An 18531-nucleotide genomic window follows, 5' to 3' on the forward strand; every position below is an offset into this window, starting at 1 on the left:
GTCATTTTATCTCTGTTTTTCTGTCGGTCTGTCGTTCTATCTATCTTTCTGTATGTCTGTGATTCTTTCATTCTATTTATCGCTATGTATGTCTCATTCTATCTATCATTCAGTCTGTCTGACTGTTCTATCAATCGTTCTGTCTGTCTGGCGTATATTGCTCTGATGTCTGTCATTTTGTCTGTCTGTGTCTGTCGTTCCGTCATTCTGTGTCTGTCTGGCATTCTATCTATCATTCTGTCTGTCTGTCTAATTGTCATTTTATCAATCATTCTGTCTGTCATTCATCTATTGCTCTGTATGTCTGTCAGTCTGTCTGTCGTTCTATCTATCGCTATGTATTAGGGATGCACGATATTAGATTTAGATTAGATTAGATTAGATTAGATAACGTTCCAATAATATTGTACATCCCTACTATGTATGTTTGTCTGTCATTCTATCTTTCATTCTGTCTATCGTTCTATCTATTGTTATGGTGTGTATGTTTCTTTGTGTCTGTCTGTCAGTCTCTGTCTGTTGTTCTATCGTTCTGTCTGTGTCCCATTTCACACTGCACTTTGGTCCCGGAAAATTGGCGGAGTGCCTTCTGTGTGAACGCAAACACGTCCTGGGATTAATTCCGGAATCGATCCCAGGTTGGGGACCTAGTAACATTGCCGGGTTTAGTCCCGGAACAAGCTCTGTGTGAACAAAAGCCAGAACCAATGCCGTAAAGTGTGTGTCATAGTGATGACGCACGTTATCGTGTGACTCTTTTACCAGGTGTTTTGAAGGAAGATCAACGTTCACGACGGAAAAATATGTGCAAACTGTAATGAAGCAGAGATCAGGGAGCTCCTCACTATCCACTGAGATCATTCGCCAACTTAGTGAAACAGAATGTGTCACATTACACGTCACATCGTAATGTCATGTGTCTTTACAGGATCTTTATGGGATGTGTCAAACAATCCCCGGACAAATCACGGGACACATTATCTGTGTATTTTCCAGAATTTCTGTGTGAAAGAGGCTTATCATTCTGTCTATTATTCTGTCTGTCGTTCTATTTATCGCTGTCTGTCATTCTATTTTTCATTCTGCCTGTCATTCTGTCTATTGTTATGCTATGTATGTCTGTTTGTATCTTTCTGTCATTCTAGCTATCATTCTGTCTGTCGTTCTGTCTATCTATCTATCTATCTATCTATCTATCTATCTATCTATCTATCTATCTATCTATCTATCTATCTATCTATCTATCTATCTATCTATCTATCTATCTATCTACCTTTCTGTTGCTCTGTGTCTATAGTTCTGTCCATCTGTCTGTCTTCTATCACTCTGATGTCTGTCATTCTGTCTGTCTGTGTGTGTGTGTGTGTGTGTGTGTGTGTGTGTGTGTGTGTGTGTGTCTGTTTGGCATTCTGTCTGTCTGATTGTCATTCTATCAATCACTTTGTCTGTCTGTTGTTGTTCTGTCTATTGCTATGTATGTCTGTCTGTCTGACTGACATTCTCAATGTAAAAAATGACCGTGATTTTAACGGTAAAAAAACTGTGAAAATGCTACATTAAAAACCTGTTAAATGGTTTACGGTAAGTTCCCCTTATATATATATATATATGGTGAAAAACTGTAATAGACATTTCAGACAATTTTACGGTGAAATACCGTTTTTGAAAGTTAAAAAGAATGTATAATTTACAGGGGAAAAAAATGTAAATTGACGTTCCCAGAATTCCCTGCACTGCATGTTTTTTTCTTTGAAATAACTATGTTTCTTCTTAGTTTTTTCTAATCAGTTATGTTTATTAGGGTTGTATGTTACATCTAATGTTGTTAAATTAATGTTTATTGCATATTTCAGTTTAATGAGTCTCACCATGATGGTGTTTAGTGTTTGTGTGAATGACACTGTGCACCTTCTATACATGTTATTATTTAAAAGCTGCTTGTGATGGGCTTTGGTTCGTCATGTGACTTTCTCATCACCACCTGCATTTGGTGGTTATCAGTGTATTTCAAAGGTACAAAACAGATTTCAGTACTTCTATAGGTTGGTATATTAACATTATATCAGTTAATAAAATTACGGCATTTATTACGGTAACTGTAAATTTAAGTTAAAACCGTAAAACCTAAACTGTTGCTACCATATTTTTACGGTGGAATTCCGGCAACCACAGCTGCCGGTTTTTTACCGTAGATTTTACAGACTTTTTTTTTTTTTTAAATATAGTGTATCTATTGCTATGTATGTCTGTCTGTCATCCTATTTTTCATTTTGCTTGTCGTTCTATCTATTGCTATGCTTTGTATGTCTGTCTGTCTGTCTGTCTATCTATCTATCAATTGCTCTATCGTTTGTCTGTTGATCATTCTATCTATCATCTTGTCCTGTCTTTCTGTCTATCAGACAGTCTGTCTATCTGTTTTTATAGACAGACAGACAGGCAGACAGACAGACATGGGATGCACATTATCCAGTGCAGTAATATTCCATTCTGAACATGTGTGCCTTTTATATGTTTTTTTTAAGGTACTGTTGTAATTAACACCTCACCTCTCTTACTCATCAAGCTCATCATTAGGAGCGGGTCTGTGGGTAATTGCCGTGGCGATCTGACCCCTCTTTGGCATTTAGGAGCGTGAAGCACACGATTCCCTGTCTGCACTGCTTCATATGCCTGACATATGCTACACTTCAGTGACTGTTACAGACTCAAATGTTACCTGCCATCCAATGCCTTCTGCACTGCAATAACCTCAAATCCTTCTCTGGAAGGGTGAATAAAAGCAGTGAAAATTAAATGTTAACTTTAATGTAAAAATACACTGAACAAAATTATAAACGCAACACTTTTGTTTTTGCCCCCATTTTTCATGAGCTGAACTCAAAGATCTAAGACTTTTTCTATGTACACAAAAGGCCTGTACACTCTAAAATGTGCAGTTTTATCACACAGCACAATGCCACAGATGTCGCAAGTTTTGAGGGAGCGTGAAATTGGCATGCTGACTGCAGAAATGTCCACCAGAGCTGTTGCCCGTGAATTGAATGTTCATTTCTCTACCATAAGCCGTCTCCAAAGGCGTTTCAGAGAATTTGGCAGTACATCCAACTGGCCTCACAACCACAGGACCTCCACATCCAGCATCTTCACCTCCAAGATCATCTGAGACCAGCCACCCGGACAGCTGCTGCAACAATCGGTTTGCATAACCAAATAATTTCTGCACAAACTGTCAGAAACCGTCTCAGGAAGCTCATCTGCATGCTCGTCGTCCTCATCAGGGTCTCGACCTGACTGCAGTTCGTCGTCGTAACCGACTTGAGTGGGCAAATGCTCACATTTGATGGTGTCTGGCACTTTGGAGAGGTGTTCTCTTCACGGATGAATCCTGGTTTTCACTGTACAGGGCAGATGGCAGACAGCATGTATGGCGTCGTGTGGGTGAGCGGTTTGCTGATGTCAACGTTGTGGATCGATTGGCCCATGGTGGCGGTGGGGTTATGGTATGGGTGGGCGTATGTTATGGACAACGAACACAGGTGCATTTTACTGATGGCATTTTGAATGCACAGAGATACCGTGACGAGATCCTGAGGCCCATTGTTGTGCCATTCATCCACAACCGTCACCTCATATTGCAGCATGATAATGCATGGCCCCATATTGCAAGGATCTGTACACAATTCCTGGAAGCTGAAAACATCCCAGTTCTTGCATGGCCAGCATACTCACCGGACATGTCACCCATTAAGCATGTTTGAGATGCTCTATATCAGCGCATACGACAGCGTGTTCCAGTTACTGTCAATATCCAGCAACTTCGCACAACCATTGAAGAGGAGTGGACCAATATTCCACAGGCCACAATCAACAACCTGATTAACTCTATGCGAAGGAGATGTGCTGCACTGCGTGAGGCAAATGGTGGTCATACCAGATACTGACTGGCTTTCGGAACCCCCCCCACCCCAATACAGTAAAACTGCACATTTTAGATTGGTCTTTTACTTTGGCCAGCCTAAAGCACACCTGTGCAATAATCATGCTGTCTAATCAGCATCTTGATATGCCACACCTGTGAGGTGGATGGATTATCTCGGCAAAGGAGAAGTGCTCACTAACACAGATTTAGACCTATTTGTGAACAATATTTGAGAGAAATAGGCCTTTTGTGTACATAGAAAAAGTCTTAGATCTTTGAGTTCAGCTCATGAAAAATGGGGGCAAAAACTGAACTTTTAGCTCAGAATAAGATGTAGAGACAACTATAAATACAGCCATAAAGAAAGTGAATTCCAATGATGTCATTCCATTGTGTTGTTATCATTATGGTTGTGATGTGGACTACCCTATTCTTATAGAATCTGAACAGTAATTAAGTATGTATAGTTATTGTTATAGTTATCATCCTTGGTGTGAACGGCCTTAAGGCTCTGTGGCACTACTAAAACACTGCTTTTGTTTGTCCGAGTATCGCAAACAAAATCGTCTCAACCAGTGGTGTGAGTTTGGGGCAGGAATCTGTTTGTGCGACCAATGGAAGATGGGAGTGTTGGAGAAACCTGAAAACAATTATTGCACGTCTGTTTAGTGACGCCAGTGCAGCAGAAACACGTCAGCTTTAAAAGAATAATGTGTCTTGTTGCCCTGTTTTTGTTGGTCAATTCTTACCTTCAGAAAGACCTGCAGATTATTAACTAGCAAAATAATAATAATAAACATAACTTTGATGCTGTAAACCTTAGAACATTTAGTGCTTGGTATAATTATTGTGACAGATGTTCATTGCATAACATGATTTACCCAAGTACATGTTCTTGAAACAACATCTTTTGTTGATCCAGAAACTATTTTGACTCAGTCATAGCCCAAACCCTTCTGTTCTCAAGTCCTCCTAGGAAGCATCTACTTAACAGTTTAGAAAAAATTAATGTGTTGGGCAATTTCATGTCTTTTTTGTTTTTCACTTACTGGCAAAGAACAAGCTTTTTAGTGGTAGTGCAACATAATGAAGAGCAAATTGCATACATTAGGGACTTCTCTCAGTAAAACAAGAACAAAATCAATCTTTGTGTAAATTGTAAATTCAAAAATTCATGAAAATGTATTTTTAGAATGATACATGGTGCATTAAAATGTACACTTGCTCCCAGCCATGTGGAAATAATGTGTAAACAGCATTTTGTATCCTTTTAGACACTGCATCTTGACATCACTATAAAATAATATATAATAATAAAATTAATTAGTTTAGTGAAATGTGACTATGAATTTCATTGATGAAAGAAAACGATCTAATAAATTATTAATTTTATAGATTACTGTTATTCTGAGCTAGTATTTGTCTGCGAGTTTAACACTTTAATAAAATATGTTTTTGACATATAGCCAAATATTCTGTCTTTATGCAGTATAGTGGAGCCAGAACTAATAAGGAAGTTCAGAAGATCCCATAGCATTCCTGTACATGCATGAGTAGAAATCATTAATATACACACATTTAACTATCAAATCTGAGGTTATATAATTTTTCCTGCAGCCATTGCCTAAATTAGTCAATTTTTCAAAATGTTTCATAAATATTTATTTTCCTCACCAACAAAATGCATGCAAACTCATTTTAGCATTTGTAACCAAATCAATTACCTTTTGAAGTATTTCACAAATTAAGAGCAGAAAATCCCAGGTTGTACAGCTTGGGAGACACATCCTCTTGTGCTATACTTCCGTTTCGGCTCTTGGAGTGAGTTTCAGCTCGTCAGCTGTTAATAACCTCCAGCCTAATTGCAAATTAAAGTGTCAGACTTTGAGGTGCTTCTGCATTTGCAGTACAAACCAAAGCTCATTTGCCACACAAGCACATTCCATTGTAGTAATAAGCGGGACTGAATTCTCATTAAGTCTGAACCTTTTTTTTTTCCCTCAATGGGTATCCTTAAGGCAGATAACTGAGTTTCCCTATCTTGTGTTTGTAGTGGTGTATGTCTGCTGCAAGTGGGACACGTTTCGCAAGCTGATGGTGGAGTTCTTGAGGTTGGGTCTTCCTCAGGAGGAGTATGCCTTCTTCTTCATCGATCTGTTTGGATACAGTCTGCAGAGCCACCCTGCCAAACCATGGGCACGTGGAGATGCTGATGACAATGTGGCCAAAGAGGCATTTAAAGTGAGTTTGATGTACATGCTAATTTATGTTTAGAAAATAATTTAGGTTTTAAAATAATATGTTTTATGGATTTAACTTAAATTAAATAATAATAAAAAAAATTTTTTTCACTGATTTAATGTTCATTAGTGATGTCTGGTTCACAAATGAATCGTTCATTTTAACTGCTTTGGTGAACCACTTCACCAAATCGGACTGAACCATCTGAAACTGTCCAACATGTTGAGAACTATATGTTTTTGATGTCTTTTGCTGAAAAACATAAAGTATAACAAAAAAAGGTATTGGAAGTGATCCGATGGCAGTTTTATATCAACAGTAGTAGTCTGATAATGATTCTCTGCTTAGAGTTGTGAGTCATGAGTTTCTTCTCATGATTTATGTAAAAAAGGTGAATTGATTAAGACCTAGTTTATTCACTTTTTATGCTTTAGACATGTGAAACATCAGCATTTCACACCATTATCAGGTGCAGTAATAATATAATTACCTACTGTATGCGTGACGTCAGTGTGTGGTAGTGTTAATTTCGTTAACGAAAACTATGATGAAAAATGTTCTTTGACAAGCTTTTTTCCCATGATTAAAATGAGACGATGACGAGACGACAATAAGGTCAATAAATGATAACTGTTACTATATCAACATGCAATATGATTGATGATAAAAGACAAGGCTAAAATGTATTTTAAAAATAAAAACTTCCTTCAAAAAAGAAGACAAAATATTGCGGACATGATTCTTCTATGCGAGCATTCATGTATGCGGTTGCCAGATATCAAAAGTCAAAATCCCCAAATCAGGGCTTCTCTGTTAAAAGGATACTTTTCTGCCTGATGTTGTGCTTAATTTTTGTAATCCGGGAAAAGTATAATTAACCAGGTAGATAGGTAGTTAGGTAGGTAGGTAGATACACTGACAGACTGATAGATTGATAGATTTAGTTAGTATACCATCACACAGGAATGTAGAGCCATGAAAATGCCTGACACTCTCCACAGCTTTCTGAGGGAAATGCATAGGCATATTCACTGTGAAAACATATTTGTGCAGACCTTTGTTGATGTGATTAGCAGCCAGCTGCAGCTGTTTCCCCTTTTCAGATAGAATCAGAAAGTGCTGCATTTGACTCAAAGAGAAGAGAGAAATATGGATATTTGAAATATGCGGAAATATGACAGCTCTGGAGGTGCTAGTGAAGGCTGTCGCATGGCTGCATGTCTTTACGTGGCTCACTGCCAAACGTCACCCCCTACTGCGTCTGAAAATGAACTTTCTAAATGTTTATTTAGGCTGGAATGAGACCATGTCACACATATTTCTTTTAGCTATCTGAATCCGTTTGAACATATTTTTGGAGCTGATGGGATCTGGTTGAAATGTGTGTGTGTGTGTGTGTGTGGTGCTTTAAAAAGCTCATTTTAAAATGGAAAGATGATTACATAAAAGTCGTTATCTATTAAATTGAAGGTTTAATAGGATATCACTGTCAGTTTACTCACAGGAGTTTCAGGAATGCATATATAAAATACATTTTTATTTTCAGCTTGCTTATCCTTGCTTCATATCATACGAGAGGTGTTATTACTTTTATGTGCAATCAAACTAAAGAGTGTCACCTTGTGTAGGATAATATGGGCGGAAAATCCTGAAAAACTGATGCCTATAATCTGAATAGCGATGTGTTGTGACTGACAGGACTAGGTTTTTTTTCACTCTGAGGAACTGCATTATAATGAGTTCTCACACAGACTCACAGAGGGTCTAATTTACATTCATTGGCATTAACTAACAGCTGTGGTGAGCTGACATTTACTTACCCACAGACAGGAATCATTCCATTAGGCTCATGATACAGCTAACAGTTGGTACAGCAAATGATTTCATCAACTGTTTGCATCAGAGTTGACTGTCCTGTGTTTGGACATTTATGTAATAAAAGCTGAAGACTGCAGTGCAAAGCAAACATGTTCATCAAGCAGTTGGCCAAAGTCATGAGAAAGCTTCATTTTATTAATTTTGTTTCTGTTAAGACTGACACTAGCTTTAAAGTCACCATCCAATCCAATTTAACAAATCAGATTTTTTATGGAATATTGCAATCTTTATTATATATGATTTATCCATGCACATCATTTTTTCATTTATTTTTAATTCATGTGGTTTTATAATCTTTAATCACAAACATTAACATCTGGGCAATAATCCCTCCAGCAACCTGTCACTATCATGAAACCATAACCATCACAGTAATTTTCAAACAACAATATCCAGTCAATTCCCAATGGCCAAATTAAGTCCCATCCAACCTTTTTTCTGTTTCGAGAAGGCATTTCACTAGGATATATGACAAAATACAGAAGTACAGCTTCCAGAGACATCAGCGTACAGCTATTTTTAGCTCGTTTTGCTGCTTGATAGTGCAGACTGGTGTGTTTTACCATATTATTTTAACATCTTATCTTAAATATGAACACACTGGTTTGTAGTGCAAACCGTTTACTCGCACACTCACAGAAAACAGCTTACATTCGTGTTGAAAATGTTTTATCTATACCTATATCAGTAAGCATATCAACCATGAGTGAAACATCTTATACAGTCGTTCATGAGAAGACCATCTGAAGACTTCCGCAGTATATTAGCTGCAAAAAAATGTCTGTTAAATATGTAAGATTAAGTCCATAAAGTGTCGGAAAAGTTGTTATATATATATATATATATATATTTTTTTTTTTTTTATTGAAGAGTCCACTGTTGGAATTTTCCAGCCATTTTGATATTATTAAAAAAATGCTGAGCAAAATTCACATTTATTTTATTTTCTGTTTTTAAAACAAACTGAAAAAAACATGACATCAATCACAATTAATCAGCTCTAACAAATTAAGGTATAATTCCCCCCAAAATTTTAATTCTCATTTATTCATCCTCACGTTATGCCAAAACTTTATGACGGTTCATGAGGAGCATGACGATATTTTGATAGAGTGTTTTTGTTGTTGTTGTTTGGACCCCAATGTTCTTTAAAATATATTATTTTGTGTTCTTCCGAAGATAGAAAGTCATACAGGTTTTGGAATAATGATAATGCAGGAATTAAAATTTTGGGTTTTTTATCATATTATCATTTTAAGTCAAAAGAAATGTTTGTATTATTTAATAGAGTAAAACTGAAATCTCTCTGAGCTCCACTGGAACTTACTTAAAGGGTTAGTTCGCCCCAAAATGAAAATTCTGTCATTAATTAATTACTCACCCTCATGTCGTTTCAAACCCGTAAGACTTTCGTTCATCTTCAGAACACAAATTAATATATTTTTGATGGAATCTGAGAGCTGTCTGACCCTCCATAGACAGCAACACTACTGAAATGTTCCCAAGTCCAGAAACGTAGCAAGGAGATCGGTAAAATAGTGCATGTGACATCAGGGGTTCGACTGTAATTTTACGAAGCTACGAGAATACTTTTTGTGAGCAAAAAAACACTTTATTCAACAATTCTTCTCCTCCGTGTCACCCTAGCGCCATTTTGGAGAGTATCCGCTGGACGTAAACAACGTATGCTGTTCTGTGTCAGCTGCATCACGCCGGATATGTTTCCTACGTTGTTGTGATTTTGATCTGAACGAAAACAACGTATCCGGCGTGACACAGCTGACACAGAACAGCATACGCTGTTTACGTCCAGCGGATACTGTCCAAAGGGAGGAGATGAATTGTTGAATAAAGTTTTTTTTTTGTTTTGTTTTTTTGGGGGTTTTTTAACACAAAAAGTATTCTCGTAGCTTCGTAAAATTACGGTTGAACCCCTGATGTCACATGCATTATTTTACCGATGTCCTTGCTATGCTTCTGGACTTGGGAACATTTCAGTTGTATTGCTGTCTATGGAGAGTCAGACAGCTCTCAGATTCCATCAAAAATATCTTAATTTGTGTTCCGAAGATGAACGGAGTTCTTACGGGTTTGAAACGACATGAGGGTGAGTAATTAATGACAGAATTTTCATTTTTGGGCGAACTAACCCTTTAAGTTACATACCACTGAATTGGAATCTGTTATTTAGACCACCAAAATAACAACAGATTTTTAGTCACATTTTGGTCTTATTGTTGTAATATAATATGTGAATAACATACAAAGATTCACGTTTGTTGTAAGGTGTAAATAAAATGAGAAAAAGACAAGAAGAAAATGCTTCTACTTCAGAATTTCACATTGCTAGTTTACTAGCAATTTCTGAGAGAAAATTATTTCTACATCAAATTTTTCATAAGGCAGGAAAATCATTTTTATAAAGCTCTTTCTGAAAATCATATTTACATCACTGTAACATTTTGTAGTATTGTGTGTCTATTTTGTCCTTCTGTGCTATTGAAAATCTTTCAGACGCACTCTGTTATCATCAGCTTGAGCTCCCATTATCCCTGTCCACTTCACATGAATCATAATCTATTATACACAAATCTGAGAGTCCTCAGAGGACAGATACAAAGTGAAACACCATGGTGGCTTCTTTTTTTTTTTTTAGTTTAAAGGTTTAAGAATGCATGCTTCCCAATTTTTAGACAATAGCCTTTTCACTCAGATTGTCATAATTTGTGGCACAGATGCAAAAGAAAATTGTTGGAGATTCAATTTTGGCACAACACAGTTGGAATTATTGTGAAATTGGACATCAATGGATGACATAAAAATATTTTCTCAGAGGAGGTAACCATGAAAGAGCGAAAACAAATGCTACAGGCTTTGTTGAGGGAGCTGTTGTTTGTTTGTGCCACCTTTTTTAATTTAAAAGCAGAATTCCAAACAAGCCAAAAGGAAAAGCACTACTTAGGAAAGTGCTTTGTAATATACAATAACAATTTGAAATAATTGAATATTCATTAGTGGTGTTTGCTGTCCTGTTTGTTGTCCTCTACCCTGGACAGAATTGGTTTTGTTGAAATGTTCTGTTTGGCTGTGATTCATATGTGTGTATCCTAACCAGTGTGAGTGAATGAGCACTTTTTGTCCTGTACATTATTCAACTCAAAATTTGCCTTTGTGTTGAATCCTCACAGAGCGTGAAGATCCTGACCTACAGAGAGCCTCAGAACCCAGAGTACAAGGACTTTGTGTCCAAACTGAAGACAGATGCCATGGACATGTTTAACTTCAGTGTAGAAGATTCTCCGGTAAGAATTCATCAAACTGCTACAAAACAGTGATATTAACAAAAATAGAAATTCTAAAAATTAAAATTTTAAAAAGAGTACTTATTACAGAAATAAATGCAGTAAAATCTTGCAGTGATTGTAAACAGATTTTTGAGACCCATCTGTTGAGACCAAAGCACTGGAATGAGATTTATGTTCTGAAATTCATTCCTGATGAGTTTTTGAAACCACACAGTTCCCATGTTGAATGCATGTGAATCCAGTGCATACATAAGACCCCAGTCATTTTGAAGCTTAAACAAGAATGAGAACAGTTTCTCTGGCTTCTCCAGACGCAGTACATTTCACCTTCTCTTAATAGATTACAGCTGCACACTAACTCTCAGTTCACCTCTGGGATGTTTCTCATGAAGAATTGCCCCAAGGTTTAGACAATAAGAATGAATAGCTCCTCCTGATAGCATTGTTTATTTGCATGCGTTTTCTATATTGTTTTAGCACCCAATTCACTAAAGTAATTATGTAAATCAGATAAAGGCACAGACTTACAACATTTGTGTTGATTGCAATTGGCACAGGGCAATTGCTCAGCATACAAGCTAGTTTTGAGTGCTAGGCTTTGAAAGATGCAAACTCCAGAAACCTAAATTGATTCTTTAAATGCCAAAAGCAGTGAGACTGATAGCATGCATCAGCATGTGTGCGATCCACCGGTCCAATAAGAATCAGTGGGGAAATATATGTCCGAACAAGCATCCCTGCTGGAGTGATGAAACTAACTGCAATGACCCACAGATTTCACACCACAGACTGACAATATAAGCTGCAACTTCAAGTGCCAAGCACAAACAGTCAGAGCCATGTACCAGCGGACGCCATGGAAAAAATATGTGGTTGAATCCAAAATTGTCCATTATGCATGTATGTCCGATGAGACATTGTCAAAAAAAGAACAACGCAAACAGTTGTGAAACGGCATTGGTTACAGAACAAGCTTCATACATCCAGGTCAATAGGTGTCAGTATAGAGTCCAGAACCACTGGTACTAATGGAATGAATGAGACTCAGTTTCAAGCAATAACTTACTGAGTAACCCTATTACTGAATGCACCTTTAAATACAAATCTGTTTACTAAATAAACTTAAATATCGCACAAGGCATGCTTGGGAATCTGGTGCATTTTATACTATGTCTCATTTGTATAGCAACATGTATTTTGCCCAGACTTAATTTAAAAATGATTGCTGCAACCTGTATCAGCCTGTATTGTCAAGTTGAGTCACATTTATTTGTATAGCACTTTTCACAATACACATACAGAGAAAGCCATGATGTAAATATTTAGCAGATTACAGTTGACCATAATATATTTTACATTTTATAAAAATATAAGCAAATCAAGCAGGTAAGATTTGCTATATAGAATCATCCTATGGGCCAGTTTTACTAACAGCTTGCACTAGTGCAAATCGTCTTTTGGCGTTAAAATAGTACTGTCAGGATTTACTAAAGATGCGCAGTGAAGAATTAGGGCTGAAAAGTCGTGGACACAGTTATTTTTGTGACTCACATCATTAAATATGCATTTGTAGGAGTTTCCCTTTTAGACGCAAAATTTATGGGAGTAGAATGTTAAAATGAATCACGCAATGTGATTTACTAACGTTTGCGCTCGTTAAATTATTGGTATTATTTGGTATTAATGGCTGAAATTGTTGTTGCAAGGAGGAGGCACCACAGAGAACAGAGAGCGCGTGGTAGAAGGGAGAGGATTTTTTCCACACTTATTAATTTATTTGGAATGCCAGAAGAACACATTATCCGAACATATGCCAAGCCATGTTATTTTTAATTTGCTTCAGGAAATAAAAGATGACTTGGGACCCTCAACTAGGAGACAAGCAATACCAGGTCTATCAAAACTTCATGCAACCCTTAATTTTTTGGCCTCCAGTTCTTTTCAACCTACTGTGGCTTCTTTATTTCTTTATTCTTTATTTGCGACTACGCTAATTTGCGCTGCGCTTGGTATATTGCGTTGGTCGATATGTAAATGAGATGTTGCGTCTGTGTTCTTTAATTTGTGCATTGTTAGTACATCACCTGCAGACATTTCCATGCTCATCGGCACTAATTTGGAATTGCGCTCTCGTGATAATTTGCCCTGTTTAGTAAACTGGCCCTATGTGAGTATATGCAGATAAAGTTTTACCTACTTATGTATCCAAAGAGCTGGGTGATGATGTATTTTCATTTTGTGATGAAATAATGATTGCATGTTGAACCTGGCTAAGATTGAATATGGTGTGAATGAGTATATTTGTTTAAATTAAAGGTTTTGCATGTCAAAGTTGTGCAATAGTTTAATGAATTCGCCGTTTTGTGTTTTTATTTGTGGCACGATATCCACAAACAGAAGATCACAACTAAGCCTAATGGTTCTCCAGAGGTTTTGGGGTAGAAAGGGAAACTGGCCTCCCGAAACAGACTGAGATGGTGGTTGTTCTTAGTGAGAGATGATTGAAGTTGCCGGCTCTGCTTGTTTGTGCTCTGACAGTAAATGTCACCTGGTACTCGCCCAGAAAAAACCCCAATGCATGTGTGCGGGATGAGTAACCTTTCACTGACAGTGGGGAAGAGTGGTAATTACCCTTAGCTGTAGGTCTCCTCGTGCGAGTCTGTCACCACACAGGAGTCTGTTAACTCCTGATCAGCTCAGGGCTGGTAAAGACATGTGCCCTGAATAAGCCTCCTGCCCACCCATCCTCTGAAGCTCAACTACAAGCTATTGAGTATTATATACAACACACCTACTAATGACCTTCTAGAGGAAGTCTGATTTGATCTCTTGTAATAATGGTGGTCCTTGCCAGATCCATTTCTTCGCTGTCGGCTGTGATATTTTCTGCTTCCCTTGAACTCTTAGAAATATGGGTTCTTTCTAGTACCTTAGATTCGAAAAATAATCTTTTAGGTGTTTAGGGGCTCTTAAGTTCGTTATATGGTTCTCTGAAGATTCAACAAGTAGTTTCATGCTGCATAATAGGTTCTTTGGATCGATGTTTGAGTTTGTGGGTTATTTAGTGCTAATTCAGCTAAGCATGTATTTATTGATTTATTTTTCATATTATTATTATTATTATTTATATGATTTTTTTTACCCTTTTGTCTAAACCACATGACTTCCTTCCATGGAACACAAAAGGAGAAGTTTAGCAAAAAGACCAAGCTGCTGTTTTCCATGCAATCTCAAATGTGTCAAAATATTTTAAGTAGGGCTGTCAATTTAAAACATTAATTTGGTCAAATTAAATATAGGAAAAATGCATAGAAATGATTAAAGGGATAGTACACCCAAAAATGAAAATTCTGTCATTCAATTACTCACCCTCATGTCAAAGTAGTCCATGTGACATCAGTGGCTCATCTGGAATGAGCACCCACGGGTTCAGCACCTATGGGCACAACTATTCTCTTTAGTTTATGTGTATAGCAAAAATGCATCACATAATTCACAAAATTATATATTTTTATTATAACATCTGTGTAAAATAAAGCTCAAAATAATTGCTAAAAATATTTTTTTTGGTATTTGGGTGTTTTACCTGTATATCCTGACACTTTTTAGGTAGGTATGTAATAAAATTGGCATCAGGTCCTGCTGTCAGGATCAGGAACCTGATCTTCCTTGTGAATCTGAAAATATTTTGGTTTCACTTTATTTTGATGGTCCCTTTAACACATTCTATTGACTATAAGTAATGTTGCACCTATATTTCTACTGACTCTCATTAGAGTGTTAGTAGTGTATTAGTTGACTGGTAGGGTTAGGGTTAGATTAAGTTGACACGTTCTTGCAAAGTTACTTATAGTCAGTAGAAAATCTGTTGGGAGACCAACACAATAAGGAGTTAGTAGATATGAAGCAGACAGTCTACTAATACTCTTATGAGAGTTTGTTGACATGTAGTTGCAACATTACTTAGTGTCACCAGAATGTTCAAAAGGGACCATCAAAATAAAGTGTTACCAAGATTTTAAAACACTGGGCATCGTACACTTGCTTTGTAAAAACTGGGCATTGTACAATAAATGACTGAAGATCACACACTTTCATAATTTAAAGTCGTTCTGAACACAACAAACTCAAACAGAAACATGCGCCTTGTTGCTAGGAGACACGTGACAAATAAAAACAATAAATCAGTTCAAAATATCAAACATTTTTGATTTCCTGAACTGGATGAAATCACAGTATGAATCTTAAAAATGCCCATTATATACTACATGATTTTCTGTGAAGTCTTTCAACCCAAAATCTGCAGCGTCGACTCTTCCAGACTGTAAAGCAGAGCAAAAATCTGGCCAAAATTCATGCAGTGTATTCTAGCCTTTAGTAACAAACATTCCCACATGTAGATTTGCCACTCTTCATGTGTGTGTACTACAAACAACACAGCCAAGACTTATTAGCAATGCCTGGAAAGTTTCAGCTGTGTTTCCATAGATAACTATTAGATGAGAAATGCTGTACGCTCTGTGCACAGTCAAATTATTTTCTGAAGTCTAATAAGGTGCCTGCAACTCTTCTCGCTGTTCTGTTGTCTGTTGTTCTAGTCTGTTAGCCTGATGCATCCATCCATTTCCCCAGGGTAGTGAGCTCATTTGGAAGGTTCCCTCTGCCCACAGCTCACACGTCTGTCTCTCCAATTAGTTGTTCTTTTCACTGCCATCATATTATTTCAGCCGAACACATTCTCTCTCTATCATTATCTCTCTTTTGCTCTCTCTCTCTCTCTCTTTCTCTGTCCTTGTACTTACTTTGGTGAACTATGCACTTCTTCAGAGTGTCTCAAGTTTCCCTTCCCGTTTCACCATGGAAGACCTAATTTCTCCATAAATACTCTCTTTAATCCAAAGCTTTTTTAGGCACTGCTCTCTGATTGGATGGCCCATGTCACTGTGATGTACATGACTGTGCACAGAAAAAATAAGACACATGGAGATAGGTGTGGCAAAAGCTGCTTCCTTTTTAGGGGATTTAATCTACAATGAGCTTTCCCATGTAGAAACATCTAATGATGGGAACAACAAGTGCAGACATTCATCAGAGGTTACAGAAACTGTTGAAATAGGAATTATGGATAATGAAGGACAAATTACATGTCCTGCTGTTTGTGATAAATTGTGTCATTAGTAGTTCTTGTTAAGGCTACTATTACTTATAACCCTAAGTATGCAGTCAGATGGTGATAAAACATGCAAAACATTCCATAGTCACACAAAAGATTCCAGATTTTCAAATAATTGGATCTCGGCCAAATATTGTCATGTCCTAACAAACCATACATTAATGGAAAGCTTATTTATTCAGCTTTCAGTTGATATATAAATTGATTATGACTGGTTTTGTGGTCCAGGGTCACATATAGAGAGCAGAATATTATTTAAAACAATTGGGGTGGAAGTTTGAGCCAGTAAACAACCATATAGGAAACCCATTGCAAATCCAAAGCAGTACTCAGGCAACCACCCAGAACACCCTAGCAACTGTACAGCAACACCCTGGCACCCGTGTAGTAATACCCTTGCAATCACCCAGAACACCATGACAACCACTCTGGTCTCATAGCAACACCCTGGTAACTGCTTTGCCGCAATCCCCAGGCAACCACCCAGAACACCCTAGCAACTGCATAGCAACACCCAGAAGACCCTGTCAACTGCATAGCAACACTCAGGCAACCATCCAGAACACCCTAGCAACTGCATAGCAACACCCAGAAGACCCTGTCAACTGCATAGCAACACCCAGGCAACCATCCAGAAAACACTAGCAACTCCAAAGCAACACCCAGAACACCCTAGCAACTGCATAGCAACACTCTAACAATTGCATAGAACCACCCAGGCAACTGTTGTTTTCAGTTGTTGTTGTTGTTGTCGTAGTTTTATCTGGATTTGTTTGTGGCTCACAGTCCTTTAGCACATGTAAATATGCTGTTGCTCTCTCTCTCTCTCTCTTTTTGTATCTCTCAGTCTGAATCTGTAATTACTTTCAATCCTTTATTTTGTCTCCACAGTGTTTCTCTCAACCTGTTGCTTTTTTTTTTGTTGTTGTTGTTTTTGGTTTGGATGACATTTTTTCGTCTAGTCCTCCCCACCTCCCACTCTCTCAGTCCATTCAAGCTTTTACCCAAAATTTGCATTTCATTGCACCGTTCTCTTTCTCTCAGGACAGCAGCGATCAGTAATCTCCCAATCCACAGTCACCCACAGATGTTCCGTATTGACGAATCCACACTCTGTCTATAGTTGCTATGACAACCACACTTTTGTACATCTCTCTGCCTCCTTTGGCTTTTTGGAGCATTTTTCCCTCCGTTTCATTACGCTACAGCGGAGCTCAGGGTTTGCCAGCAACCATCTGGCTCTGCGCCACTGACTTCTACCTGTGAATTTCTGTAGCTCAGGCTGACAGATATTTCAGAAACTTTGACAAGATTTTAGAAGTAAAATAAAACTAATCTCATCTTCAGTTCAGCCTGGATCCTGTCCAGTTTGCCTTCAAATTACACACACTGTTTAACGGTAATGGCATTGCGTGGATGGATGGTTTGTAAGGTGGACAGATGGCTGATTTTTTTGCTGGAAATGTATCTTTCCCTTGCCTAAATTTAGCCAGATTAGTTATTCATGGTCAGGTTTTAAGATGCACTGCATATTTGAATCATGATAGAGGAAAATATATTGCTCAATGGTGTGCTTTCATAAATCAGGATCCTTAATGGAATTCACACTGGTGCTTAAAATATCAACTTCCTCCTAAACGTTTCTTAAAATTCCTTAAATGTTTCTTGAATTTGTTGACATCAGTATTGTAAGTGTCACGGTGTGTTAGGCAGGGAAACGCAGGAGACTCAGGAATCTTCAATAGGAACATTTAATAGTCAAACTTGGAAACATGGAGAACACACACACATACACTAAACATAACTAAGATCAGACAAAGACTGAGGGAGAACTGAGGACTTATAAACCTGAACCCATCAAAGAGAACTAATGAGATAATTAATAAACACAGATGGAACAGAATGATCTAATCAGGGAACAGGAAACATGACCAAATAAGGGCAAAACAGAACAAACACGTGAAAGTAAGTTAGGTCTTGGAAGAATTTGTTGAGAAATATTTGATTTGAAG

General features: G+C 37.5%; 1 protein-coding gene across 3 annotated transcripts in view; it reads left to right on the forward strand.

Annotated features, from left to right (window-relative positions):
• The window catches only part of npr1a (natriuretic peptide receptor 1a), a 104117-nt gene that overhangs the window by 24225 nt on the left and 61361 nt on the right, over window positions 1-18531 (forward strand). For all 3 annotated transcript variants that reach the window (XM_058754115.1, XM_058754117.1, XM_058754116.1), the window contains 2 exons: window positions 5976-6163; window positions 11230-11343. In XM_058754115.1, coding sequence (XP_058610098.1) covers window positions 5976-6163; window positions 11230-11343 — 302 coding nt within the window. The remainder of the gene's footprint in view (window positions 1-5975; window positions 6164-11229; window positions 11344-18531) is intronic.

The sequence above is a fragment of the Onychostoma macrolepis genome, chromosome 19 (assembly GCF_012432095.1).
Source record: "Onychostoma macrolepis isolate SWU-2019 chromosome 19, ASM1243209v1, whole genome shotgun sequence".
Classification (NCBI taxonomy): Eukaryota; Metazoa; Chordata; class Actinopteri; order Cypriniformes; family Cyprinidae; genus Onychostoma; species Onychostoma macrolepis.